Here is a 26345-nt window from a genome sequence, read left to right as displayed (position 1 = left end):
GGGAGACCCCGGACACTGTATATGGAGAGACCACGGACCCTGTATATATAGAGAGACCCCGGATCCTGTATATAGAGACCCTGGACCCTATATAGAGAGACAGACCCCAGACCCTGTATATAGAAGCACCCGGACCTTGTATATAGAGAGAACCCGGACCCTGTATATAACGTCTCCCCGGACCCTGTATATAGCGTGACCCCGGACCGTGTATATAGAGAGATCCCATGCCCTGTATATGTATGACATGTTGATGTATGACAGATTGATGTGTGACACATTGTTGCGTAACCATCCCATGAGACATAAGTTTCATCCAAATGGAGTTTATTAAATATAATTTTTCTGTATAAATGGCTTTTCACATGCTGATCTACAACTCAATAATTGCAATTTAGCAAAATATTTACTTTTTCATGATATTCGATGTCGATCTCAAGAAAATAGAAGACACTCCATAGAAATCTATATACGTCAATAACACTGCTCTTTATATCAATACATTTCATACTCCCACTGGCACCCACTGTTAAGCTGCAGGCACATTGTATGTGGGTGAGGGGGCGATTTACAGTTCAGCTGGAAACTCACCACCCAGGAAGCTTTACTGAGACTCTCGTACCTTGCTCTCACTCCCGCTGGCCCACGCCCGGTATTGGCACTGACTGCACATTAAGGTCAACAAGATGGGCCAGTCTGACTGGCAATGGGCTCCTGTTTGATGGGCACTGTGGATCTAACCATTCAAATAAAGCAAATGTAAAGAGAAAACTGTATCGTCAGTCTAAAACCCTAAAGCACGGAGTCCAAGTGTTAGTTCCGTGTCATTCGTCTAAAAAATACTACAGGCACACTTTATACAACAGTCACACTGCACAAACTACAAACACTGCAGCCACACTGCAGTCATACTGTAACAGACGTACATGTATAATTGTAAACACCGTGCTTTGATGCAGAAACTGATACTTTTAAGTCATAAAGGAGGACAAAACCACAGAATCTAGATTTTAAGCAAAGGGTGTGTTCAGAAAGGGAGAGTAGAGAGGTTAAGATTGTGACTGAGCTGGGACCCAGAGCGGTTGAGGTGGTGAGCAGGGTCTGGCTCCTCCTGTGAAGCGACTCACTCTGCCACTGTGACGTAATTACCAGTGCGAGGGTGAGAGGCGCAATATCTGAAACCCTCTGACTAACTTCATCCCAGAACAAACAGCGCAGTGAAGTAGATAACTTGTAAATGTCTCCAAGGTGTCAGCAGCCAAGGTGTGAGGTGGTCACTCCAGAGCCTGCAGTCCAGCCAAACTCCACACTTGATCTGAAGTCCTGTTTTCCAATGGGGCAGAGGGGCCATGGACTGCCAGGTGACATGGAGTCCTGTGACGCAGTGCTACACTGGTACTGAGAGACTCTCCAACATGATGGGCTGTGGCTGGCTTGGAATCCAAAGGTCGTCCAATTTTTTCTTCTTAGTTGTCTCTTTCCGCCGACAGCAGCACTTGCAGATGAAGCCCTGACCACAGCAACACCCCTGGCAGCAGAGGCACACAGTGATAATCAGCAGCACCAGGGGCAGAATCAACAGGACGGCCAGGCAGAGGGAGTTAAACACCCCCTCGGAGTGCTTGGTCACGATCAAGTCCCACATCGACTTAACAAATGAGTACACATGCTCCAGCATTGTCACACTGTGCCTGCTCTGGCCCACGGCAAAGGGCACAGGCTAGGTCAGCGCTCACACTCTCACACACACGGCACAGGCTGTGTCAGCGCTCGCACTCCCACACACACAGGGCACAGGCTGGGTCAGCGCTCTCACACACAGGGCACAGGCTGGGTCAGCGCTCGCACTCTCACACACAGGGCACAGGCTGGGTCAGCGCTCGCACTCTCTCACACACAGGGCACAGGCTGGGTCAGCGCTCTCACACACAGGGCACAGGCTGGGTCAGCGCTCGCACTCTCACACACAGGGCATAGGCTGGGTCAGCGCTCACACTTTCTCACACACGGCACAGGCTGTGTCAGCACTCACACAGGGCACAGGCTGGGTCAGCGCTCACTCTCTCACACACAGGGCACAGGCTGGGTCAGCGCTCACACTTTCTCACACACAGGGCACAGGCTGGGTCAGCGCTCGCACTCTCACACACAGGGCACAGGCTGGGTCAGCGCTCACACACTCTCACACACAGGGCACAGGCTGGGTCAGCGCTCACACTCTCACACACAGGTTCCACTTCCTGCTCAGGAGGGGCCAGACGCAGACTATTCGATTCAGCATGGGCTGCACGGAGATCCTCAGGTGCTTCCGCTGGCGGAGTAAAGTCTCTGTGCTTCACCTCATGCCCTGTCCCACAGGGCTCCTGCAGGAAGGAAGCAGAAAATCAGTAAGAGACCAAAAGTAAACAGTTCAAAGTTAACTGACACTGATAGTGTGGATGCTCACTCCTGAAAAACCCCGGCTCACCACCATCTGAACAATCCCACCTCCTCTCCATATCCCCCTACCCCACCTACCCATCTTCTCACCATATCCCTCAACCCCACCTACCCACCTTCTCCCCATATCCACCTGCCCACCTACTCTCCATATCCCCCTACCCCACCTGCCCACCTTCTCACCATAACCCCCACCACACCTGCCCACCTTCTCCTCATATCCCCCTACCTCACCTTCTCCCCATATCCCCTACCCCACCTGCCCACCTTCTCTCCATATCCCCCTACCCCACCTAGCCACCTTTTCACCATGTCCCCCTACCCACCTTCTCACCATGTCCCCCTACCCACCTTCTCACCATGTCCCCCTACCCCACCTGCCCACCTTCTCCCCATATCCCACTACCCCACCTGCCCACCTTCTCCCCATATCCCCCTACCCCACCCTCTCCCCATATCCCCCTACCTCACCCTCTCCCCATATCCCCCTACCCCACCAACCCACCCTCTCCCCATATCCCCCTACCCCACCTACCCACCCTCCCCCCATATCGTCCTACCCCACCCTCTCCCCATATCCCCCTACCCCACCTACCCACCTTCTCCCCATATCCCCTACCCCACCTGCCCATCTTCTCCCCTATCCCCCTACACCACCTACCCACCTTCTTCCCATATCCCTCAACCCTACCTAACCACCGTCTCCCCATATCCCCTGACCCCACCTACCCACCTTCTCCCCATATCCCCTACCCCACCTACTCCCCATATCCCCCTACCCCACCTTCTCCCCATATCCCCCTACCCCACCTACTCCCCATATCCCCCTACCCCACCTACTCCCCATATCCCCCTACCCCACCTTCTCCCCATATCCCCCTACCCCACCTACCCATTTCTCCCCATATCCCTCAACCCCACCTACCCACCTTCTCCCCATATCCCCCTACCCCACCTACCCACCCTCTCCCCATATTCCCCTACCCCACCTTCTCCCCATATCCCCCTACCCCACCTACCCACCCTCTCCCCATATTCCCCTACCCCACCTTCTCCCCATATCCCCCTACCCCACCTTCTCCCCATATCCCTCAACCCCACCTACCCACCTTCTCCCCATATCCCTCAATCCCACCTACCCACCTTCTCACTAACACTGAGACACAAACAGTACCAGAAGGGAGTGAATCATTCCCTTTTAACCGCTGTAAACTGCACATGTTCAGGAGCTGACACTGAGACACACACGGACTGTACTGTACCAGAAGGGAGTGAATCGTTCCCTTTTACCCACTATGTGCTGTACATGTACAGGAGCTGGCACTGAGACACACACGGGCTGTACAGTACCAGACAGGAGTGAATCGTTCCCTTTTACCCACTATGTGCTGTACATGTACAGGAGCAGACGCTGAGACATACATGGGCCAAACAGTACCAGACAGGAGTGAATAGTTCCCTTTTACCCGATGTGTGCTGTACACGTACAGGAGCTGACACTGAGGCATACACGAGCCGTACAGTCCCAGACGGGAGTGAATCGTTCCCTTTTACCCGATGTGTGCTGTACACGTACAGGAGCTGACACTGAGGCATACACGCGCCGTACAGTCCCAGACGGGAGTGAATCGTTCCCTTTTACCCAATGTGTGCTACACACGTACAGGAGCAGACATGCTGCACAGCACCAGATGAGAGTGAATCATTTAAACTGTATTTAATACACACAGTGACAAGTAAGAGATAAAATGTTAAGCAAATGCTTCTGTGCCTTTAAGATAAAGCAATGTGTCCTTGATTGAGTTAAACCTGAGAGACTGTGATATAGAATCCTTGTTCTGTCACCCCACCCTCACCCGAACAGGCCTGGACCCACCTGGGCAGGCCACAGCCTGAACTTGCTGCAATACTCAGCCGCAACTCTTTGCTGCTTTACTGAGACTCTCCTCACCGCTCCAGCTTCTGTGGCAACCCGACGACACTTTTCAAAGCTCTGACTTGCTGCTTGATCTGTCCTCACACCTCTCAGATGGTCAGCTCCAGCCTCGCAGGTAATTTCACTGAGCAGTGGCTGTGGAAGAGGTGCTGACAGCTCTCTCTCTCATTGCGTGTGTCTGAGCTCACTCCGTGCTCCCCACTCTGGCAGTCTGTGGTCAGTAACTTTGATGCTTTCACATCTGACGTCAAAGCTCACATACTGACTAAAACTTCCTGTTTATCTCGCCGATTACACACAGAGCTGAGGCCTGTTCAGAGAAAAAAAACTTTATTTATCCCCCGCCACGCTGAGAAAGCAGCTCACACTCTGGTTGCAATCTCTGACTATTATGGGCTATATTTAGCTGGCCTGTACTAACTTTAGATTCTAAGAGGCCTGACCCGAGTTCACAAAGCACTCTCAAGAGACATTCAGTATTTTTAACATGATCCAGAATGGCAGTGCTGCTGAAATGACTGGAGTGTTATGGAATTCATCTCCTCGTGGGAGAGGGCTAAGTCTCTGTGTGTGAATAAAAGGTTCCGATTAAGTATCATAGGCTCGTTCAATCTATGGCCAGTCAGCCAGGCGAGTTGAATGAGCGGCCTCTTTCACAGCCTGTTTGAGGTTGAGGTGCAACTGAGGGAAGGTGGCGGGGATGGATATGTGGAGTTCCAGTGTTGAAGCTGGCTGCAGATCAGAAAAAAGAGATGAGGAGAAAGCAAGTGAGAGAAAGAAACACCAGAGAGACAGGAACAGCAGATAGAGAGGGAATGAGCAGAGAAGGAGAGAAAGAGCAGAGAATTAGGGAAAGAGCAGAGAGAGAGAGTGAAAGAGCAGAGAGGGAGAGAAAGAGCAGAGAGGGAGAGAAAGAGCAGAGAGGGAAAGAAAGCAGAGAGAGAGAGAGAGGGAAAGAGCAGAGAGAGAAAGAACAGAGCGGGGGTGAGAAAGAGCAGAGAGGAAGAGAGAAAGAGCAGAGAGGAAGCGAGAAAGAGCAGAGAGAGAAAGAGCAGAGAGAGAGAAAAGGCAGAGAGAGAGAGAGAAATGAAGAGAGGGAGAGAGAGAAGAGAGAAAGGGCAGAGAGAGAGAGAGTCAAAGGGCAGAGAGGGAGAGAAAGCAGAGAGAGAGAGAAAGAGTAGAAAGAGTGAAAGAGAAAGAGAGAGAACGAGAAGCAGAGAGAAAGTGCAGAGAGGGAGAGAAAGAGCAGAGAGAGGGAGAAAGAGCAGAGAGAGGGTGAAAGAGGAGAGAGAGAGGGAAAGAGCAGAGAGAGGGAGAGGAAGAGCAGAGAGAGGGAGATAAAGAGCAGAGAGAGAAAGAGCAGAGAGAGAAAGCGCAATGAGAGGGAGAAAGCAGAGAGAATAGAGAAAGCAGAGAGAGAAGAGAAAGAGGAGAGAGAGAGAAAGAGCAGAGAGGGCGTGAAAGAGCAGAGAGGGCGAGAAAAAGCAGAGAGGGCGAGAAAGAGCAGAGAGAGGGAGAAAGAGCAGAGAGGGCGAGAAAGAGTGACAGAGAGAGAGGGAAAGAGCAGAGAGAGGGAGAAAGAGCAGAGAGAGAGAGAAAGAGTGACAGAGAGAGCGGGAGAAAGAGCGACAGAGAGAGAGGGAAAGAGCAGAGTGAGAGGGAGAAAGCAGAAAGAGAGAGCAGAGAGGGAGAGAAAGAGCAGAGAGGGAGAGAAAGAATAGAGAGAGAGGAGAGAAAGAGCAGAGAGGGTGAGAAAGAGCAGAGAGAAAGTGTAGAGAGGGAGAGAAAGAGCAGAGAGAGAAAGAGTAGAGAGGGAGAGAAAGAGCAAAGAGAGTGAAAGAGCAAAGAGAAAAAATTGCAGAGAGGTAGAGAAGGAGCAGAGAGAGAGAGGGAGAAAGAGTAGAGAGAGAGACTGAAAGAGTAGTGAGAGAGAGAAAGGGCAGTGAGGGAGAGAAAGGGCAGAGAGGGAGAGAAAGAGCAGAGAGGGAGAGAAAAACAGATAGAGGGAGAGAGAGAAAGAGCAGAGAGAGGGAGAAAGAGACGAGAGAGGGAGAAAGAGCAGAGAGGGAGAGAAAAAGAAGAGAGAGAGAGAAAGAGCACAGGGAATTATTGAGCAGAGAGGGAGAGAAAGAGCGGAGAAGGAGAGAAAGAGCAGAAAGAGAGAGAGCAGAGAGAGAGAAAGAGAAACACCAATCCGAGTGAACCAAATCTTTAAACAATGCAAAGAAACCTACCTGGAACATTGGAACAAAATAACCAAAAGCCAAAGCAGATTAGAATGCTACCGGGCCCTAAAAAGAGAATATAAACTGGCAGACTATCTCTCGACCATCAGAGACACAAAACAGAGACAGACCCTCACCAGATACAGACTAAGCGACCACCAACTGGCAATTGAAAAAGGAAGATACAAGAAATCCTGGCAACCTAAAGAAAATAGAATATGTGATCACTGTCTGGCCGGCGAGGTTGAGACAGAGGTGCACTTCCTCCTAAAATGCGAAAAATTCAACAAAACAAGAAACATATATTTTGACAAGCTCAGCCTTACAACCCCAGATTTCAAAGAATTGGATGACCTGTCAAAATTAAGAATAGTCCTGGGGGAAGGAGACAGACCATATCTTGGTGCCCAATATGTAACAACATGTCACAGCCTGAGGAACAGTGAGTGACTAACGAGCACACCCATAGCATATATACTCTAAAAATGTTTAAATCAATACCGAATGTACCCAACGACTGTTTAAATTAATACTGAATGTACCCAACGAGGGTCAACGACTGTTTAAATTAATACTGTCTGTACCCAACGAAGGTCAAAATTGTTTGACACCTACAGAATGTTGGAAACCTGTACTTTTTTGTTATGTAAGCTTTGGCAATATAGTTCCCTGTAAACTTTCATGCCAATAAAGCATTTGAATTTGAATTTGAATTTGATAGAGCAGAGCGAGAGAGAGAAAGAGCAGAGAGAGAAAGAGCAGAGAGAGGGAGAAAGAGCAGAGAGAGAGAAGGAGCAGAGAGAGAGAAAGAGGAGAGAGAGAGAAAGAGCAGAGAGAGGGAGAAAGAGCAGCGAGAGAGAAAGAGCAGAGAGAGAGAGAAAGAGCAGAGAGAGAGAAAGAGCAGAGAGAGAGAAAGAGCAGAGAGAGAAAGAGCAGAGAGTGAAACAGAGCAGAGAGAGAGAGAGAGCAGAGAGAGAGAGAAGTAGCAGAGAGGGAGAGAAAGAGCAGAGAGAGAGTGAGTGAGAGGGAGAAAGAGCAGAGAGAAAGAGCAGAGAGAGAGAGCAGTGAGAGGGAGAAAGAGCAGAGAGAGAGAAGGATCAGAGAGAGAGAGGACGATCAGAGATGGATAGTAAGAGCAGAGAGGGAGAGAAAGAGCACAGAGAGAGAGAAAGAGCAGAGCAAGTGAGAGGGAGAGAAAGAGCAGAGAGGGAGAGAAAGCAGAGAGGGAGAGAAAGAGCAGAGAGAGGAGAGAGAGGGAGAAAAAGAATAGAGAGAAACAGTAGAGAGGGAGAGAAAGAGCAGAGAGAGGGAGAAAGAGCAGAGAGGGAGAGAAAGAGCAGACAGAGGGAGAAAGAGACGAGAGAGGGAGAAAGAGCAGAGAGGGAGAGAAAAAGAAGAGAGAGAGAAAGAGCACAGGGAATTATTGAGCAGAGAGGGAGAGAAAGAGCAGAGAGGGGAGAAAGAGCGGAGAAGGAGAGAAAGAGCAGAAAGAGAGAGAGCAGAGAGAGAGAGAGAAAGAGAAACACCAATCCGAGTGAACCAAATCATTAAACAATGCAAAGAAACCTACCTGGAACATTGGAACAAAATAACCAGAAGCCAAAGCAGATTAGAATGCTACCGGGCCCTAAAAAGAGAATATAAACTGGCAGACTATCTCTCGACCATCAGAGACACAAAACAGAGACAGACCCTCACCAGATACAGACTAAGCGACCACCAACTGGCAATTGAAAAAGGAAGATACAAGAAATCCTGGCAACCTAAAGAAAATAGAATATGTGATCACTGTCTGGCCGGCGAGGTTGAGACAGAGGTGCACTTCCTCCTAAAATGCGAAAAATTCAACAAAACAAGAAACATATATTTTGACAAGCTCAGCCTTACAACCCCAGATTTCAAAGAATTGGATGACCTGTCAAAATTAAGAATAGTCCTGGGGGAAGGAGACTGACCATATCTTGGTGCCCAATATGTAACAACATGTCACAGCCTGAGGAACAGTGAGTGACTAACGAGCACACCCATAGCATATATACTCTAAAAATGTTTAAATCAATACCGAATGTACCCAACGACTGTTTAAATTAATACTGAATGTACCCAACGAGGGTCAACGACTGTTTAAATTAATACTGTCTGTACCCAACGAAGGTCAAAATTGTTTGACACCTACAGAATGTTGGAAACCTGTACTTTTTTGTTATGTAAGCTTTGGCAATATAGTTCCCTGTAAACTTTCATGCCAATAAAGCATTTGAATTTGAATTTGATAGAGCAGAGCAAGAGAGAGAAAGAGCAGAGAGAGAAAGAGCAGAGAGAGGGAGAAAGAGCAGAGAGAGAGAAAGAGCAGAGAGAGAGAAAGAGGAGAGAGAGAGAAAGAGCAGAGAGAGAGAGAGTCTGAAAAACCAGCCCCTCAGGCGGTCCTGCTGACCGACTCCAACGGAAAGTTTCTGGACCCCCAGAGGCTGTTCCCAGACCATCAAGTCCTGAAAAAATGGTGCAGCAACACAGGCCAAGCAATGAAGATCCTGAACAAAGAATCCCTTGGAAGCCCCAAATGGATTGTGATCCACACAGGCACGAACGACCTACGCACCCTACAGGAAGGCACGGCTTGGGCGGTGAGCAGGATGGCAGAAAAGGCCAGCAGGGAATTCCCCGAGGCGCGGATCGTGATCTCCACACTACTGCCCAGAAAGGACACCCCAGCCTATATAATCCACAACACCAACAGGGAGATCGACACGAGATGTTCTGTCCTCCCCAACGTCTCCCTGGCCCATCATCCAAACATCAACACAAGGGACCTCTATGACGAAATACATCTACTCAAACAGCGGATGTGGGTCTTCGCAAGAAACCTCATAAACACTGCCAAAAGACGCAGCCCTCCCACCCCCTCTACCATTGGGAGCCCAAACAGGACCACCAATGTCCCCCACCCCCCTTTACAAAACCGACAACAGAACCGTGCTTTTATACCTGACCCAAGACCCCCTTCTAGACCACAGACTGTAGACCAAGAACTGAGAAAGATCATGACGATGCTGAACAGCCTGATAGAAAGCCGGAGAAATTATTAATATTGTTATTTATCATTATCATTATTGTTATCTTATCAGTATTATTACTATTATTAGATAGATATATGTGCATGCCTCATGAAATTTATACTAAATCATCACTTAGCATTATAGAAAATAGTGTTTCCACACTCATCCCACAAAATAGGTCCATTTTATTTCGTTTTATTGAACTATATAAATGCGTTCTTTCCACATAAGCTGCTGGAATATCCAGGGCCTCCGCTCCTCAACTTTTGGGATGAAGAGTACAGACCCTGAATTCCTAAAAGCTATAAAAGACATTGATATAATTGTGTTAACAGAAACATGGTGCCAAAAGGACATGCCGACCCACTGTCCTCCAATGTACCATGAAATCATTGTGCCCTCAGTAAAGAACACTAAAACACGCAAGGGCAGAACCTCCGGGGGAATATTGGTGTGGTATAAGGGAGAACTGGACAAACACATCTCACCGGTAAAACAGGGGAAATCACACGTATGGCTAAAACTAGATAAAAATATAGGAATAGCAAAAAAAGATGTTTACTTATGTGCGATCTACATACCTCCAATAGATTCGCCATATTTCGAAGAGGAGTTATTTGATACTCTCCACATGGAAATCAGCCATTTCCAGGCCCAAGGAAAGGTGATAATATGTGGGGACCTAAATGCAAGGACCGGTTGTGAACCTGACTTCATAGACCCACAGGGAAACAACCATGTGTTTGGCCAGACCCCTTTAGATGTCACACCAGCCATCGCAAATCGGAACAACCTTGATCGTGAAATAAATAAAAGCGGTAGGGAGGTAGTGCAACTCTGCCGAGCCTTAGGCCTGTACATAGTTAATGGTAGGTTCAGAGGGGACTCCCTAGGGAGACTCACATACTCCTCAACTCTTGGGTCTAGTGTGGTGGACTATACAATCACTGACCTGGACCCCTGCGATATCAACGCATTCACTGTCAGGCAGCAATCCCCCCTCTCAGACCATAACCAAATAAATGTGTACCTTAAACTTTCTGCCCAAACTACAGACACAAAAAAGGAACACAGTAAGCTACATAAAATAAACCAGACATACAGATGGGCCCCAGACAGTGGAGATAAATTCATCACAGCACTAAATTCACCTGATCTCACAAGTAAAATTTCAAAATTTAAAGAAAATCTATATGAGATCACCAGAGATGGTGTAAACACGGCCATAGAGGATATAAATATGATCTTCCATGAGGCAGCTGTAAAAGCCGACCTCGTGAAACAGAAGAGGAAGCATCACAAAAGACAAAATAAAAATATGAAATGGTTTGACCACGAATGCAAAAATGCCAGAAAAGACCTGAGAAAAATATCAAACCAAAAGCATCGGCAACCAAACAATCCGGACCTACGTTCTAGATACAATGAAACCCTCAAAAGATATAAACACACCATTAGGAACAAAACACAAAACTATACCCACAAAATACTCGAAGAAATTGAAAACTCCACCAATCCAAAACAATTCTGGGAAATGTGGAATAACCTGAGTACAACACAATTGCAAGCATTACCAATCCAAGATGGCGACATCTGGAGAACACATTTTGAAAACCTCTACAAAGACATCCCAATAAACAAAACAAACCCAAGTCAACATCAGGTCACAGAAAAACTCCACACATTAGAAGCAACAATTAAAGACAACCAAAACCCTCTAGACTCCCCAATCACATGGAAAGAACTGGCCACAAAAACAAAATCTCTCCACCTAAAGAAAGCCTGTGGCCCAGACAACATCAAAAATGAAATGCTAAAGTTCAGCAATATGGAGATGCAGGGTGCGATACTCAAACTATTCAACATCATATTACGCTCAGGCTGTTTTCCCGATATCTGGTGCCAAGGACTAATCTCCCCCATATATAAAAGTGGAAACAAATCAGACCCAAATAACTACCGCGGCATCTGTGTCAACAGTTGTCTAGGGAAGTTACTCTGCAGTATTCTAAATAGTAGATTACTTGATTTTCTTAACAAACATAATATCCTCAGAAAAAACCAAATAGGCTTTCTTCCAAAACACCGCACCGCCGACCATATCTATACCCTTCACACCCTCATTGAAAAACATAAACACCAAACAAAAAATGGGAAAATATTCGCCTGTTTCATCGACTTCAAGAAAGCCTTTGACTCTATATGGCACGAAGGGCTCTATTATAAACTTCTTCAGTGTGGAATAGGGGGCAAAGTCTATGACCTTATTAAATCAATGTATCTGAAAAACAAATGCGGGGTCAAAATTGGAGACAAACGCACCGATTTCTTCACCCAGAGAAGAGGCGTCCGGCAGGGCTGCAATTTGAGCCCGACCCTGTTCAACATATACATAAATGAATTAGCAGACATGCTGGAGCAAAGCGAGTCACCAGGTCTCCGTCTCCTGGATGGAGAAGTGAAGTCCCTGTTCTATGCGGACGACCTGGTTCTGCTGTCTCCCACAGAACAGGGATTACAACAACAACTAGAGCTACTCGACAAATACTGCCAAAATTGGGCTCTAACAGTAAATCTAAAGAAAACCAACATCATGATTTTTCAGAAAAGACCCAGATGTCAGGAAAACAAATACCAGTTTACCCTCAGTGATACCACTATAGGACACACTATGAGCTACACCTACCTTGGTCTAACTATTACAGCATCAGGGAGCTTCAGCATAGCAGTGAATGCACTAAAAGAAAAAGCCCGAAGAGCCCTATATGCAATAAAAAGAAAATTCTACAACATCCAAATCCCAATCAAAATCTGGCTCAAAATTTTTGACAGCATAATCCTGCCCATTGCACTGTACGGTAGTGAAGTATGGGGCCCGCTAAATCACCAAAGCTACACTAAATGGGAAAAACACACAATAGAAGCCCTACATGCAGAATTCTGCCGAAGCATCCTTCGCACCCAAAGAAAAACGCCAACAAATGCATGCAGAGCCGAACTAGGCAGATACCCACTGATAATAAACATCCAAAAACGAGCACTAAACTTCCTAAATCACCTCAAATCTAGCTCCCCAGACACCCTTCATTTCAAAGCCTTTCAGACCCAAGAGCTAAACCCAGAAAAGAGTCCCCTGAGTCAGCTGCTACTGAAACTAAGTACTCAGCCGGACCCTGACCAGCCCCAGACCAACACAGCCGTCCAAACACCAATCCGAGTGAACCAAATCATTAAAAAATGCAAAGAAACCTACCTGGAACATTGGAACAAAATAACCGAAAGCCAAAGCAGATTAGAATGTTACCGGGCCCTAAAAAGAGAATATAAACTGGCAGACTACCTCACGACCATCAGAGACACAAAACAGAGACAGACCCTCACCAGGTACAGACTAAGCGACCACCAACTGGAAATTGAAAAAGGCAGATACAAGAAATCCTGGCAGCCTAGAGAGAATAGAATATGCGATCAATGTCTGGCTGGCGAGGTTGAAACAGAAATGCATTTCCTCCTAAAATGCGAAAAATTCAACACATCAAGAAACATATTATTCAACAAGCTAAGCCAAACAACCCCAGATTTCAAGGAATTGGATGATCTGTCAAAATTGAGATTAGTCCTAGGAGAAGGAGACAGACCATACCTTGGGGCTAAATATGTAACAACATGTCACAACCTGAGGACTGTTTAAAAGTAAGACTGTTTAAAATTAATATTGAACGTACCAAATGAAGTAGAAAGACTGTTTAAAATTAATATTGTTTAAAAGTAATATTGTATATACCCAACAAATGTCAAATCGATTGACACCTACAGAATGTTGGAAAACTGTACCTTTTTGCTATGTAAGCTTTGGCAATATGGTTCTCTGTAAACTTTCATGCCAATAAAGCATTTGAACTGAGAGAGAGTAGGACCAGAGAGAGAGAGAGAGACTGAAAGAGTCGTGAGAGAGAGAAAGGGCAGTGAGGGAGAGAAAGGGCAGAGAGGGAGAGAAAGAGCAGAGAGGGAGAGAAAGAGCAGAGAGAAGGAGAAAGAGCAGAGAGAGGGAGAAAGAGCAGAGATGGAGAGAAAAAGCAGAGAGAGTGAGAAAGACCACAGGGAATTATTGAGCAGAGAGGGAGAGAAAGAGCAGAGAGGGGAGAAAGAGCAGAGAAGGAGAGAAAGAGCAGAGAGAGGGAGAGAAAGAGCAGAGAGAGAGATAGAGCAGAGAGAGAGAGAGAAAGAGCAGAGAGAGAAAGAGCAGAGAGAGAAAGAGCAGAGAGAGAGAGAAAGAGGAGAGAGTGAGAGAAAGAGGAGAGAGAGAAAGAGCAGAGAGAGAAAGAGCAGAGAGAGAGAGAGAAAGAGGAGAGAGTGGGAGAAAGAGAGGGAGAGAGAAAGAGCAGAGAGGGAGAGTAAGAGCAGAGAGGGAGGTAAAGCAGAGAGGGAGATAAAGAGCAGAGAGAGAGAGAAAGAGCAGAGAGAAAGAGCAGAGAGAGAGAGAAAGAGTTGAGGGGGAGAGCAGAGAGTGAGAGAAAGAGCAGAGAGAGTGAGAAAGAGCAGAGAGTAGGACTAGCAAAAGAGCAGAGAGAAAGAAAGAGCAGAGAGAGAGAAAGAGCAGAGAGAGAGAGAAAGAGCAGAGAGAGAGAGAAAGAGCAGAGAGGGAGAGAAAGAGCAGAGAGAGGGAGAAAGAGCAGAGAGAGAGAGAGTAGGAGTAGTGAAAGAGCAGAGAGAGAGAAAGAGCAGAGAGTGAGGGAAAGAGCAGAGAGCGAGAAAGGGCAGAGAGAGAGAAAGAGCAGAGAGAGAGAAAGAGCAGAGAGAGAGAAAGAGCAGAGAGGGAGAGAAAGAGCAGAGAGCGGGAGAAAGAGCAGAGAGAGACAGAGTAGGAGTAGTGAAAGAGCAGAGAGAGAGAAAGAGCAGAGAGAGAGAAAGAGCAGAGAGAGAGGGAAAGAGCAGAGAGAGAAAGAGCAGAGAGAGAAAGAGCAGCGAGAGAGAGAAAGAGCTGAGAGGGAGAGAAAAAGCAGAGAGGGAGAGAAAGAGCACAGAGAGAGAGAAAGAGCAGAGCAAGAGAGAGAGAGCAGAGAGAGAGAGAGAGGGAGCAGAGAAGGGGAGAAAGAGCACAGAGAGGGAGAAAGAAGAGAGGGAGAGAAAGAGCACAGAGGGAGAGAAAGAGCAGAGCGAGAGAGAGGGAGAGAAAGAGCAGAGAGGGAGAGAAAGCAGAGAGGGAGAGAAAGAGCAGAGAGAGAGAGAGATAGAGCAGAGAGAGAGAGGAGAGAGAGGGAGAAAAATAATAGAGAGAAAGAGCAGAGAGAGAGAAAGTGTGAAAGAGCAGAGAGAGTGAAAGCAGAGAGAGATTGAAAGAACAGAGAGGGAGAGAAAGTGCACAGAGAGAGAGAAAGAGCAGAGAGAGAAAGAGCAGAGAGGGAGCGAAAGAGCAGAGAGAGAAAGAGTAGAGAGGGAGACAAAGAGCAAAGAGAGTGAGAAAGTGCAGAGAGGTAGAGAAGGAGCATAGAGAGAGAGGGAGAAAGAGTAGAGAGAGAGACTGAAAGAGTAGTGAGAGAGAGAAAGGGCAGTGAGGGCGAGAAAGGGCAGAGAGGGAGAGAAAGAGCAGAGAGAGAGAGAAAGAGCAGAGAGAGGGAGAAAGAGCAGAGAGAGAGTAGGAGTAGTGAAAGAGCAGAGAGAGAGAGAAAGCAGAGTGGGAGAAAGAGCAGAGAGCGAGAAAGAGCAGATAGAGAGAGAGAGAAAGAGCAGAGTGCGAGAAAGAGCAGAGAGAGAGAAAGAGCAGAGAGATAGAGAGAGAGTAGGACCAGAGAGAGAGAGAGAGAGACTGAAAGAGTAGTGAGAGAGAGAAAGGGCAGTGAGGGAGAGAAAGGGAAGAGAGGGAGAGAAAGAGCAGAGAGGGAGAGAAAGAGCAGAGAGAAGGAGAAAGAGCAGAGAGAGGGAGAAAGAGCAGAGATGGAGAGAAAAAGCAGAGAGAGAGAGGAAGACCACAGGGAATTATTGAGCAGAGAGGGAGAGAAAGAGCAGAGAGGGGAGAAAGAGCAGAGAAGGAGAGAAAGAGCAGAGAGAGGGAGAGAAAGAGCAGAGAGAGAGATAGAGCAGAGAGAGAGAGAGAAAGAGCAGAGAGAGAAAGAGCAGAGAGAGAGAGAAAGAGGAGAGAGTGAGAGAAAGAGGAGAGAGAGAGAAAGAGCAGAGAGAGAAAGAGCAGAGAGAGAGAGAAAGAGGAGAGAGTGAGAGAAAGAGGAGAGGGAGAGAGAAAGAGCAGAGAGGGAGAGTAAGAGCAGAGAGGGAGGAGACAACCAAAACCCTCTAGACTCCCCAATCACATGGAAAGAAATGGCCACAAAAACAAAATCTCTCCACCTAAAGAAAGCCTGTGGCCCAGACAACATCAAAAATGAAATGCTCAAGTTCAGCAATATGGAGATGCAGGGTGCGGTACTCAAATTATTCAACATCATATTACGTTCAGGCTGTTTTCCCGATATCTGGTGCCAAGGACTAATCTCCCCCATATATAAAAGCGGAAACAAATCAGACCCAAATAACTACCGCGGCATCTGTGTCAACAGTTGTCTAGGGAAGTTATTCTGCAGTATTCTAAATAGTAGATTACTTGATTTTCTTAACAAACATAATATCCTCAGAAAAAACCAAATAGGCTTTCTTCCAAAACACCGCACCGCCGACCATATCTATACCCTTCACACCCTCATTGAAAAACATATACACCAAACAAAAAATGGGAAAATATTCGCCTGTTTCATCGACTTCAAGAAAGCCTTTGACTCTATATGGCACGAAGGGCTCTATTATAAACTTCTTCAATGTGGAATAGGGGGCAAAGTCTATGACCTTATTAAATCAATGTATCTGAAAAACAAATGCGGGGTCAAAATTGGAGACAAACGCACCGATTTCTTCACCCAGAGAAGAGGCGTCCGGCAGGGCTGCAATTTGAGCCCGACCCTGTTCAACATATACATAAATGAATTAGCAGACATGCTGGAGCAAAGCGAGTCACCAGGTCTCCGTCTCCTAGATGGAGAAGTGAAATCCCTGTTCTATGCGGACGACCTGGTTCTGCTGTCTCCCACAGAACAGGGATTACAGCAACAACTAGACCTACTCGACAAATACTGCCAAAATTGGGCTCTAACAGTAAATCCAAAGAAAACCAACATCATGATTTTTCAAAAAAGGCCCAGATGTCAGGAAAACAAATACCAGTTTACCCTCAGTGATATCACTATAGGACACACTATGAGCTACACCTACCTTGGTCTAACTATTACAGCATCAGGGAGCTTCAGCATAGCAGTGAATGCACTAAAAGAAAAAGCCCGAAGAGCCCTATATGCAATAAAAAGAAAATTCTACAACATCCAAATCCCAATCAAAATCTGGCTCAAAATATTTGACAGCATAATCCTACCCATTGCACTGTACGGTAGTGAAGTATGGGGCCCGCTAAATCACCAAAGCTACACTAAATGGGAAAAACATACAATAGAAGCCCTACATGCAGAATTCTGCCGAAGCATCCTTCGCACCCAAAGGAAAACGCCAACAAATGCATGCAGAGCCGAACTAGGCAGATACCCACTGATAATAAACATCCAAAAACGAGCACTAAACTTCCTAAATCACCTCAAATCTAGCTCCCCAGACACCCTTCATTTCAAAGCCTTTCAGACCCAAGAGCTAAACCCAGAAAAGAGTCCCCTGAGTCAGCTGCTACGGAAACTAAGTACTCAGCCGGACCCTGACCAGCCCCAGACCAACACAGCCGCTCAAACACCAATCCGAGTGAACCAAATCATTAAAAAATGCAAAGAAACCTACCTGGAACATTGGAACAAAATAACCGAAAGCCAAAGCAGATTAGAATGTTACCGGGCCCTAAAAAGAGAATATAAACTGGCAGACTACCTCACGACCATCAGAGACACAAAACAGAGACAGACCCTCACCAGGTACAGACTAAGCGACCACCAACTGGAAATTGAAAAAGGCAGATACAAGAAATCCTGGCAGCCTAGAGAGAATAGAATATGCGATCAATGTCTGGCTGGCGAGGTTGAAACAGAAATGCATTTCCTCCTAAAATGCGAAAAATTCAACACATCAAGAAACATATTATTCAACAAGCTAAGCCAAACAACCCCAGATTTCAAGGAATTGGATGATCTGTCAAAATTGAGATTAGTCCTAGGAGAAGGAGACAGACCATACCTTGGGGCCAAATATGTAACAACATGTCACAACCTGAGGACTGTTTAAAATTAAGACTGTTTAAAATTAATATTGAACGTACCAAATGAAGTACAAAGACTGTTTAAAATTAATATTGTTTAAAAGTAATATTGTATGTACCCAACAAATGTCAAATCGATTGACACCTACAGAATGTTGGAAAACTGTACCTTTTTGCTATGTAAGCTTTGGCAATATGGTTCTCTGTAAACTTTCATGCCAATAAAGCATTTTAATTGGAATTGGAATTGGAATTGGTAAAGCAGAGAGGGAGATAAAGAGCAGAGAGAGAGAGAAAGAGCAGAGAGAGATAATGAAAGAGCAGCGAGAGAGATGAGAGAGAGGGAGAAAAAGAATAGAGAGAAAGAGCAGAGAGAGAGAAAGTGTGAAAGAGCAGAGAGAGGGAAAGCAGAGAGAGAGAGTGAAATAACAGAGAGGGAGAGAAAGAGCAGAGAGAGGGAGAAAGAGCAGAGAGAGAGAAAGGGCAAAGAGAGGGAGAAAGAGCAGAGAGAGGGAGAAAGAGCAGAGAGAGAGAAAGAGCAGAGAGAGAAAGAGCAGTGAGAGAAAGAGCAGAGAGAGAGAGAAAGAGCAGAGAGAGTAGCAGTAGTGAAAGAGCAGAGAGCGAGAAACAGCAGAGAGAGAGAAAGAGCAGAGAGAGAGAGAAAGAGCAGAGAGAGAGAAAGAGCAGAGAGAGAGTAGCAGTAGTGAAAAAGCAGAGAGAGAGAAAGAGCAGAGAGAGAGAAAGAGCAGAGAGAGAGAAAGAGCAGAGAGAGAGAAAGAGCAGAGAGTGAGAGAAAGAGCAGAGAGAGAGAGAAAGAGCAGAGAGAGAGTAGCAGTAGTGAAAGAGCAGAGAGAGAGAAAGAGCAGAGAGAGAGAAAGAGCAGAGAGAGAGAAAGAGCAGAGAGGGAGAGAAAGAGCAGAGAGGGAGAAAGAGCAGAGAGAGAGAAAGAGCAGAGAGAGAGAGAGCAGAGAGAGAGAAAGAGCAGTGAGAGAGAGAACGAGCAGAGAGAGAGAAAGCAGAGAGAGAAAGAGCAGAGAGAGAAAAAGAGCAGAGAGCGAGAAAGAGCAGAGAGAGAGAAAGAGCAGAGAGAGAGAAAGAGCAGAGAGGGAGAAAGAGCAGAGAGGGAGAGGAAGAGCCGAGAGAGGGAGAAAGAGCAGAGAGAGGGAGAAAGAGCAGAGGGAGGGAGAAGGAGCAGAGAGAAAGAGCAGAAAGAGGGAGAAAGAGCAGAGAGAAAGAGCAGAGAGAGAGAGAAAGAGTAGAGGGGGAGAGCAGAGAGTGAGAGAAAGAGCAGAGAGAGGGAGAAAGAGCAGAGAGTAGGACTAGCAAAAGAGCAGAGAGAAAGAAAGAGCAGAGAGAGAGAAAGAGCAGAGAGAGAGAGAGCAGAGAGCGAGAAAGAGCAGAGAGAGAGAAAGCAGAGAGATCGAGATAGAGCAGAGAGAGAAAGACCAGAGAGAGAAAGAGCAGAGAGAGAAAGAGCAGAGAGAGAGAGAGAAAGCAGAGAGGCAGAAAGAGCAGAGAGTGAGAAAGAGCAGAGAGAGAGAGAGCAGAGAGCGAGAAAGAGCAGAGAGAGAGAAAGCAGAGAGATCGAGATAGAGCAGAGAGAGAGAAGGAGCAGAGAGTGAGAGAGAGAAAGAGCAGAGAGAGGGAGAAAGAGCAGAGAGAGAGTAGGAGTAGTGAAAGAGCAGAGAGAGAGAGAGAAAGCAGAGTGGGAGAAAGAGCAGAGAGCGAGAAAGAGCAGATAGAGAGAGAGAGAAAGAGCAGAGAGCGAGAAAGAGCAGAGAGAGAGAAAGAGCAGAGAGATAGAGAGAGAGTAGGACCAGAGAGAGAGAGAGAGACTGAAAGAGTAGTGAGAGAGAGAAAGGGCAGTGAGGGAGAGAAAGGGCTGAGAGGGAGAGAAAGAGCAGAGAGGGAGAGAAAGAGCAGAGAGAAGGAGAAAGAGCAGAGAGAGGGAGAAAGAGCAGAGATGGAGAGAAAAAGCAGAGAAAGAGAGAAAGACCACAGGGAATTATTGAGCAGAGAGGGAGAGAAAGAGCAGAGAGGGGAGAAAGAGCAGAGAAGGAGAGAAAGAGCAGAGAGAGGGAGAGAAAGAGCAGAGAGAGAGATAGAGCAGAGAGAGAGAGAGAAAGAGCAGAGAGAGAAAGAGCAGAGAGAGAAAGAGCAGAGAGAGAGAGAAAGAGGAGAGAGTGAGAGAAAGAGGAGAGGGAGAGAGAAAGAGCAGAGAGGGAGAGTAAGAGCAGAGAGGGAGGTAAAGCAGAGAGGGAGATAAAGAGCAGAGAGAGAGAGAGAAAGAGCAGAGAGAGATAATGAAAGAGCAGCGAGAGAGATGAGAGAGAGGGAGAAAAAGAATAGAGAGAAAGAGCAGAGAGAGAGAAAGTGTGAAAGAGCAGAGAGAGGGAAAGCAGAGAGAGAGAGTGAAATAACAGAGAGGGAGAGAAAGAGCAGAGAGAGGGAGAAAGAGCAGAGAGAGAGAGAGTAGGAGTAGTGAAAGAGCAGAGAGAGAGAAAGAGCAGAGAGAGAGGGAAAGAGCAGAGAGAGAAAGACCAGAGAGAGAAAGAGCAGAGAGAGAAAGAGCAGAGAGAGAGAGAGAAAGCAGAGAGGCAGAAAGAGCAGAGAGTGAGAAAGAGCAGAGAGAGAGAGAGCAGAGAGCGAGAAAGAGCAGAGAGAGAGAAAGCAGAGAGATCGAGATAGAGCAGAGAGAGAGAAGGAGCAGAGAGTGAGAGAGAGAAAGAGCAGAGAGAGGGAGAAAGAGCAGAGAGAGAGTAGGAGTAGTGAAAGAGCAGAGAGAGAGAGAGAAAGCAGAGTGGGAGAAAGAGCAGAGAGCGAGAAAGAGCAGATAGAGAGAGAGAGAAAGAGCAGAGAGCGAGAAAGAGCAGAGAGAGAGAAAGAGCAGAGAGATAGAGAGAGAGTAGGACCAGAGAGAGAGAGAGAGACTGAAAGAGTAGTGAGAGAGAGAAAGGGCAGTGAGGGAGAGAAAGGGCTGAGAGGGAGAGAAAGAGCAGAGAGGGAGAGAAAGAGCAGAGAGAAGGAGAAAGAGCAGAGAGAGGGAGAAAGAGCAGAGATGGAGAGAAAAAGCAGAGAAAGAGAGAAAGACCACAGGGAATTATTGAGCAGAGAGGGAGAGAAAGAGCAGAGAGGGGAGAAAGAGCAGAGAAGGAGAGAAAGAGCAGAGAGAGGGAGAGAAAGAGCAGAGAGAGAGATAGAGCAGAGAGAGAGAGAGAAAGAGCAGAGAGAGAAAGAGCAGAGAGAGAAAGAGCAGAGAGAGAGAGAAAGAGGAGAGAGTGAGAGAAAGAGGAGAGGGAGAGAGAAAGAGCAGAGAGGGAGAGTAAGAGCAGAGAGGGAGGTAAAGCAGAGAGGGAGTGAAGAGCAGAGAGAGAGAGAAAGAGCAGAGAGAGATAATGAAAGAGCAGCGAGAGAGATGAGAGAGAGGGAGAAAAAGAATAGAGAGAAAGAGCAGAGAGAGAGAAAGTGTGAAAGAGCAGAGAGAGGGAAAGCAGAGAGAGAGAGTGAAATAACAGAGAGGGAGAGAAAGAGCAGAGAGAGGGAGAAAGAGCAGAGAGAGAGAAAGGGCAAAGAGAGGGAGAAAGAGCAGAGAGAGGGAGAAAGAGCAGAGAGAGAGAAAGAGCAGAGAGAGAAAGAGCAGTGAGAGAAAGAGCAGAGAGAGAGAGAAAGAGCAGAGAGAGTAGCAGTAGTGAAAGAGCAGAGAGCGAGAAACAGCAGAGAGAGAGAAAGAGCAGAGAGAGAGAGAAAGAGCAGAGAGAGAGAAAGAGCAGAGAGAGAGTAGCAGTAGTGAAAAAGCAGAGAGAGAGAAAGAGCAGAGAGAGAGAAAGAGCAGAGAGAGAGAAAGAGCAGAGAGAGAGAAAGAGCAGAGAGTGAGAGAAAGAGCAGAGAGAGAGAGAAAGAGCAGAGAGAGAGTAGCAGTAGTGAAAGAGCAGAGAGAGAGAAAGAGCAGAGAGAGAGAAAGAGCAGAGAGAGAGAAAGAGCAGAGAGGGAGAGAAAGAGCAGAGAGGGAGAAAGAGCAGAGAGAGAGAAAGAGCAGAGAGAGAGAGAGCAGAGAGAGAGAAAGAGCAGTGAGAGAGAGAACGAGCAGAGAGAGAGAAAGCAGAGAGAGAAAGAGCAGAGAGAGAAAAAGAGCAGAGAGCGAGAAAGAGCAGAGAGAGAGAAAGAGCAGAGAGAGAGAAAGAGCAGAGAGGGAGAAAGAGCAGAGAGGGAGAGGAAGAGCCGAGAGAGGGAGAAAGAGCAGAGAGAGGGAGAAAGAGCAGAGGGAGGGAGAAGGAGCAGAGAGAAAGAGCAGAAAGAGGGAGAAAGAGCAGAGAGAAAGAGCAGAGAGAGAGAGAAAGAGTAGAGGGGGAGAGCAGAGAGTGAGAGAAAGAGCAGAGAGAGGGAGAAAGAGCAGAGAGTAGGACTAGCAAAAGAGCAGAGAGAAAGAAAGAGCAGAGAGAGAGAAAGAGCAGAGAGAGAGAGAAAGAGCAGAGAGAGAGAGAAAGAGCAGAGAGGGAGAGAAAGAGCAGAGAGAGGGAGAAAGAGCAGAGAGAGAGAGAGTAGGAGTAGTGAAAGAGCAGAGAAAGAGCAGAGAGAGAGAAAGAGCAGAGAGTGAGGGAAAGAGCAGAGAGCGAGAAAGAGCAGAGAGAGAGAAAGAGCAGAGAGAGAGAAAGAGCAGAGAGAGAGAAAGAGCAGAGAGGGAGAGAAAGAGCAGAGAGCGGGAGAAAGAGCAGAGAGAGAGAGTAGGAGTAGTGAAAGAGCAGAGAGAGAGAAAGAGCAGAGAGAGAGAAAAAGCAGAGAGAGAGGGAAAGAGCAGAGAGAGAAAGAGCAGAGAGAGAAAGACCAGAGAGAGAAAGAGCAGAGAGAGAAAGAGCAGAGGGAGAAAGAGCAGAGAGAGAAAGAGCAGCGAGAGAGAGAAAGAGCTGAGAGGGAGAGAAAAAGCAGAGAGGGAGAGAAAGAGCACAGAGAGAGAGAAAGAGCAGAGCAAGAGACAGAGAGCAGAGAGAGAGAGAGGGAGCAGAGAAGGGGAGAAAGAGCACAGAGAGGGAGAAAGAACAGAGGGAGAGAAAGAGCACAGAGGGAGAAAGAGCAGAGCGAGAGAGAGGGAGAGAAAGAGCAGAGAGGGAGAGAAAGCAGAGAGGGAGAGAAAGAGCAGAGAGAGAGAGAGAAAGAGCAGAGAGAGAGAGGAGAGAGAGGGAGAAAAATAATAGAGAGAAAGAGCAGAGAGAGAGAAAGTGTGAAAGAGCAGAGAGAGTGAAAGCAGAGAGAGATTGAAAGAACAGAGAGGGAGAGAAAGAGCACAGAGAGAGAGAGAAAGAGCAGAGAGAGAAAGAGCAGAGAGGGAGCGAAAGAGCAGAGAGAGAAAGAGTAGAGAGGGAGACAAAGAGCAAAGAGAGTGAGAAAGTGCAGAGAGGTAGAGAAGGAGCATAGAGAGAGAGGGAGAAAGAGTAGAGAGAGAGACTGAAAGAGTAGTGAGAGAGAGAAAGGGCAGTGAGGGCGAGAAAGGGCAGAGAGGGAGAGAGCAGAGAAGGAGAGAAAGAGCAGAGAGAGGGAGAAAGAGCAGAGACAGGGAGAAAGAGCAGAGAGAGAGAGAGTAGGAGTAGTGAAAGAGCAGAGAGAGAGAAAGAGCAGAGAGAGAGGGAAAGAGCAGAGAGAGAAAGACCAGAGAGAGAAAGAGCAGAGAGAGAAAGAGCAGAGAGAGAAAGGGCAGCGAGAGAAAGGGCAGCGAGAGAGAGAAGGAGCAGAGCAAGAGAGAGAGAGCAGAGAGAGAGGGAGCAGAGTGAGAGAGAGAGAGCAGAGAGAGAGAGAGGGAGCAGAGAAGGGGAGAAAGAGCACATAGAGGGAGAAAGAACAGAGAGAGAGAAAGAGCAGAGATGGATAGTAAGAGCAGAGAGGGAGAGAAAGAGCACAGAGGGAGAGAAAGAGCAGAGCGAGAGAGAGGGAGAGAAAGGGCAGAGAGGGAGAGAAAGCAGAGAGGGAGAGAAGGAGCAGAGAGAGAGAGAGAAAGAGCAGAGAGAGAGAGAGGAGAGAGAGCGAGAAAAATAATAGAGAGAAAGAGCAGAGAGAGAGAAAGTGTGAAAGAGCGGAGAGAGTGAAAGCAGAGAGAGATTGAAAGAACAGAGAGGGAGAGAAAGAGCACAGAGAGAGAGAAAGAGCAGAGAGAAAGAGCAGAGAGGGAGCGAAAGAGCAGAGAGAGAAAGAGTAGAGAGGGAGAGAAAGAGCAGAGAGAGGGAGAAAGAGCAGAGAGAGAGAGTAGGAGTAGTGAAAGAGCAGAGAGAGAAAGAGCAGAGAGAGAGAAAGAGCAGAGAGAGAGAAAGAGCAGAGAGAGAGAAAGTGCAGAGAGAGAGAAAGAGCAGGGAGAAATGGAAAGAGCAGAGAGAGAAAGAGCAGCGAGAGAGAGAAAGCACTGAGAGGGAGAGAAAAAGCAGAGAGGGAGAGAAAGAGCACAGAGAGAGAGAAAGAGCAGAGCAAGAGAGAGAGAGCAGAGAGAGAGTGAGGGAGCAGAGAAGTGCAGAAAGAGCACAGAGAGGGAGAAAGAACAGAGAGAGAGAAAGAGCAGAGATGGATAGTAAGAGCAGAGAGGGAGAGAAAGAGCACAGAGGGAGAGAAAGAGCAGAGCGAGAGAAAGGGAGAGAAAGAGCAGAGAGGGAGAGAAAGCAGAGAGGGAGAGAAAGAGCAGAGAGAGAGAAAGAGCAGAGAGAGTGAGGAGAGAGAGGGAGAAAGAGCAGAGAGGGAGAAAGTGTGAAAGAGCAGAGAGAGTGAAAGCAGAGAGAGATTGAAAGAACAGAGAGGGAGAGAAAGAGCACAGAGAGAGAGAAAGAGCAGAAAGAGAGAAAGAGCAGAGAGGGAGCGAACGAGCAGAGAGAGAAAGAGTAGAGTGGGAGAGAAAGAGCAAAGAGAGTGAAAGAGCAAACAGAGAGAGAAAGTGCAGAGAGGTAGAGAAGGAGCATAGAGAGAGAGGGAGAAAGAGTAGAGAGAGAGGCTGAAACAGTAGTGAGAGAGAGAAAGGGCAGTGAGGGAGAGAAAGAGCAGAGAGGGAGAGAAAGAACAGATAGAGGGAGAAAGAGCAGAGAGAGGGAGAAAGAGCAGAGAGGGAGAGAAAAAGCAGAGAGAGAGAGAAAGAGCAGAGAGGGAGAGAAACAGCAGAGTGAGGGAGAAAGAGCAGAGAAAGAGAGAAAGAGCAGAGAGGGAGAGAGAAAGAGCACAGGGAGTTATTGAGCAGAGAGGGAGAGAAAGAGCAGAGAGGGGAGAAAGAGCATAGAAGGAGACAAAGAGCAGCGAGAGAGAGCAGAGAGAGAAAGAGCAGAGAGAGAGATAGAGCAGAGAGAGAGAGAGAAAGAGCAGAGAGAGAAAGAGCAGAGAGAGAGAGAGAGCGAAAGAGGAGAAAGGGAGAGAAAGAGGAGAGAGAGAGAGAGAAAGAGCAGAGAGGGAGAGAAAGAGCAGAGAGGGGGAGAAAGAGCAGAAAGAGAGAGAAGGAGCAGAGAGGGAGAGAAAGAGCAGAGCGAGAGAGAGCGAGTGAGAGGGAGAAAGAGCAGAGAGAGAGAGAAAGCAGAGAGAGGGGGAAAGAGCAGAGAGAGAGAAGGAGCAGAGAGAGCGAGGACGATCAGAGATGGATAGTAAGAGCAGAGAGGGAGAGAAAGAGCACAGAGAGAGAGAAACAGCAGAGCGAGAGAAAGGGAGAGAAAGAGCAGAGAGGGAGAGAAAGCAGAGAGGGAGAGAAAGAGTAGAGAGAGAGAGAAAGAGCAGAGAGAGGGGGAGAGAGGGAGAAAAAGAATAGAGAGAAAGAGCAGAGAGAGAGAAAGTGTGAAAGAGCAGAGAGAGTGAAAGCAGAGAGAGATTGAAAGAACAGAGAGGGAGAGAAAGAGCACAGAGAGGGAGAAAGAGCACAGAGAGAAAGAGTAGAGAGGGAGAGAAAGAGCAAAGGGAGTGAAAGAGCAAAGAGAAAAAGTGCAGAGAGGTAGAGAAGGAGCAGAGAGAGAGCGAGAAAGAGTAGAGAGAGAGACTGAAAGAGGAGTGAGAGAGAGAGAAAGAGCAGAGAGAGAAAGAGCAGAGAGAGAGAGAGAGCGAAAGAGGAGAAAGGGAGAGAAAGAGGAGAGAGAGAGAGAGAAAGAGCAGAGAGGGAGAGAAAGAGCAGAGAGGGGGAGAAAGAGCAGAAAGAGAGAGAAGGAGCAGAGAGGGAGAGAAAGAGCAGAGCGAGAGAGAGCGAGTGAGAGGGAGAAAGAGCAGAGAGAGAGAGAAAGCAGAGAGAGGGGGAAAGAGCAGAGAGAGAGAAGGAGCAGAGAGAGCGAGGACGATCAGAGATGGATAGTAAGAGCAGAGAGGGAGAGAAAGAGCACAGAGAGAGAGAAACAGCAGAGCGAGAGAAAGGGAGAGAAAGAGCAGAGAGGGAGAGAAAGCAGAGAGGGAGAGAAAGAGTAGAGAGAGAGAGAAAGAGCAGAGAGAGGGGGAGAGAGGGAGAAAAAGAATAGAGAGAA

General features: G+C 47.3%; 1 protein-coding gene and 3 pseudogenes across 1 annotated transcript; 3 read left to right on the top strand and 1 right to left on the bottom strand.

The window, feature by feature from the left end:
* Nucleotides 1-310: 310 nt before the first annotated feature.
* kiaa0040 (KIAA0040 ortholog) lies at nucleotides 311-4749 on the bottom strand. The gene is made up of 2 exons (XM_085982117.1): nucleotides 4316-4749; nucleotides 311-2363 (listed from the first exon to the last, which is right to left on the bottom strand). Exon 2 carries the CDS (start codon nucleotides 1676-1678, stop codon nucleotides 1388-1390), a length of 291 nt encoding a protein of 96 aa, XP_085838243.1. The 5' UTR covers nucleotides 1679-2363; nucleotides 4316-4749; the 3' UTR covers nucleotides 311-1387.
* A 13114-nt stretch (nucleotides 4750-17863) lies between these two features.
* LOC147121670 (uncharacterized) lies at nucleotides 17864-20350 on the top strand (annotated as a pseudogene).
* Nucleotides 20351-22537: 2187 nt separating this feature from the next.
* On the top strand, nucleotides 22538-23242 carry LOC147121669 (uncharacterized; annotated as a pseudogene).
* A 123-nt stretch (nucleotides 23243-23365) lies between these two features.
* On the top strand, nucleotides 23366-23983 carry LOC147121668 (uncharacterized; annotated as a pseudogene).
* Nucleotides 23984-26345: the final 2362 nt, after the last annotated feature.

The sequence above is a fragment of the Somniosus microcephalus genome, chromosome 3 (assembly GCF_052327205.1).
Source record: "Somniosus microcephalus isolate GS21.2 chromosome 3, FLI_Smic_1.0, whole genome shotgun sequence".
Classification (NCBI taxonomy): domain Eukaryota; kingdom Metazoa; phylum Chordata; class Chondrichthyes; order Squaliformes; family Somniosidae; genus Somniosus; species Somniosus microcephalus.
Note: the sequence above shows the minus strand (reverse complement) of the source record. Positions and strands in the feature narration are given on the sequence as shown.

Excerpts from the sequence above, each read along its gene's own strand:
- kiaa0040 (XM_085982117.1), bottom strand. The coding sequence starts at position 1,678 with ATGCTGGAGCATGTGTACTCATTTGTTAAGTCGATGTGGGACTTGATC.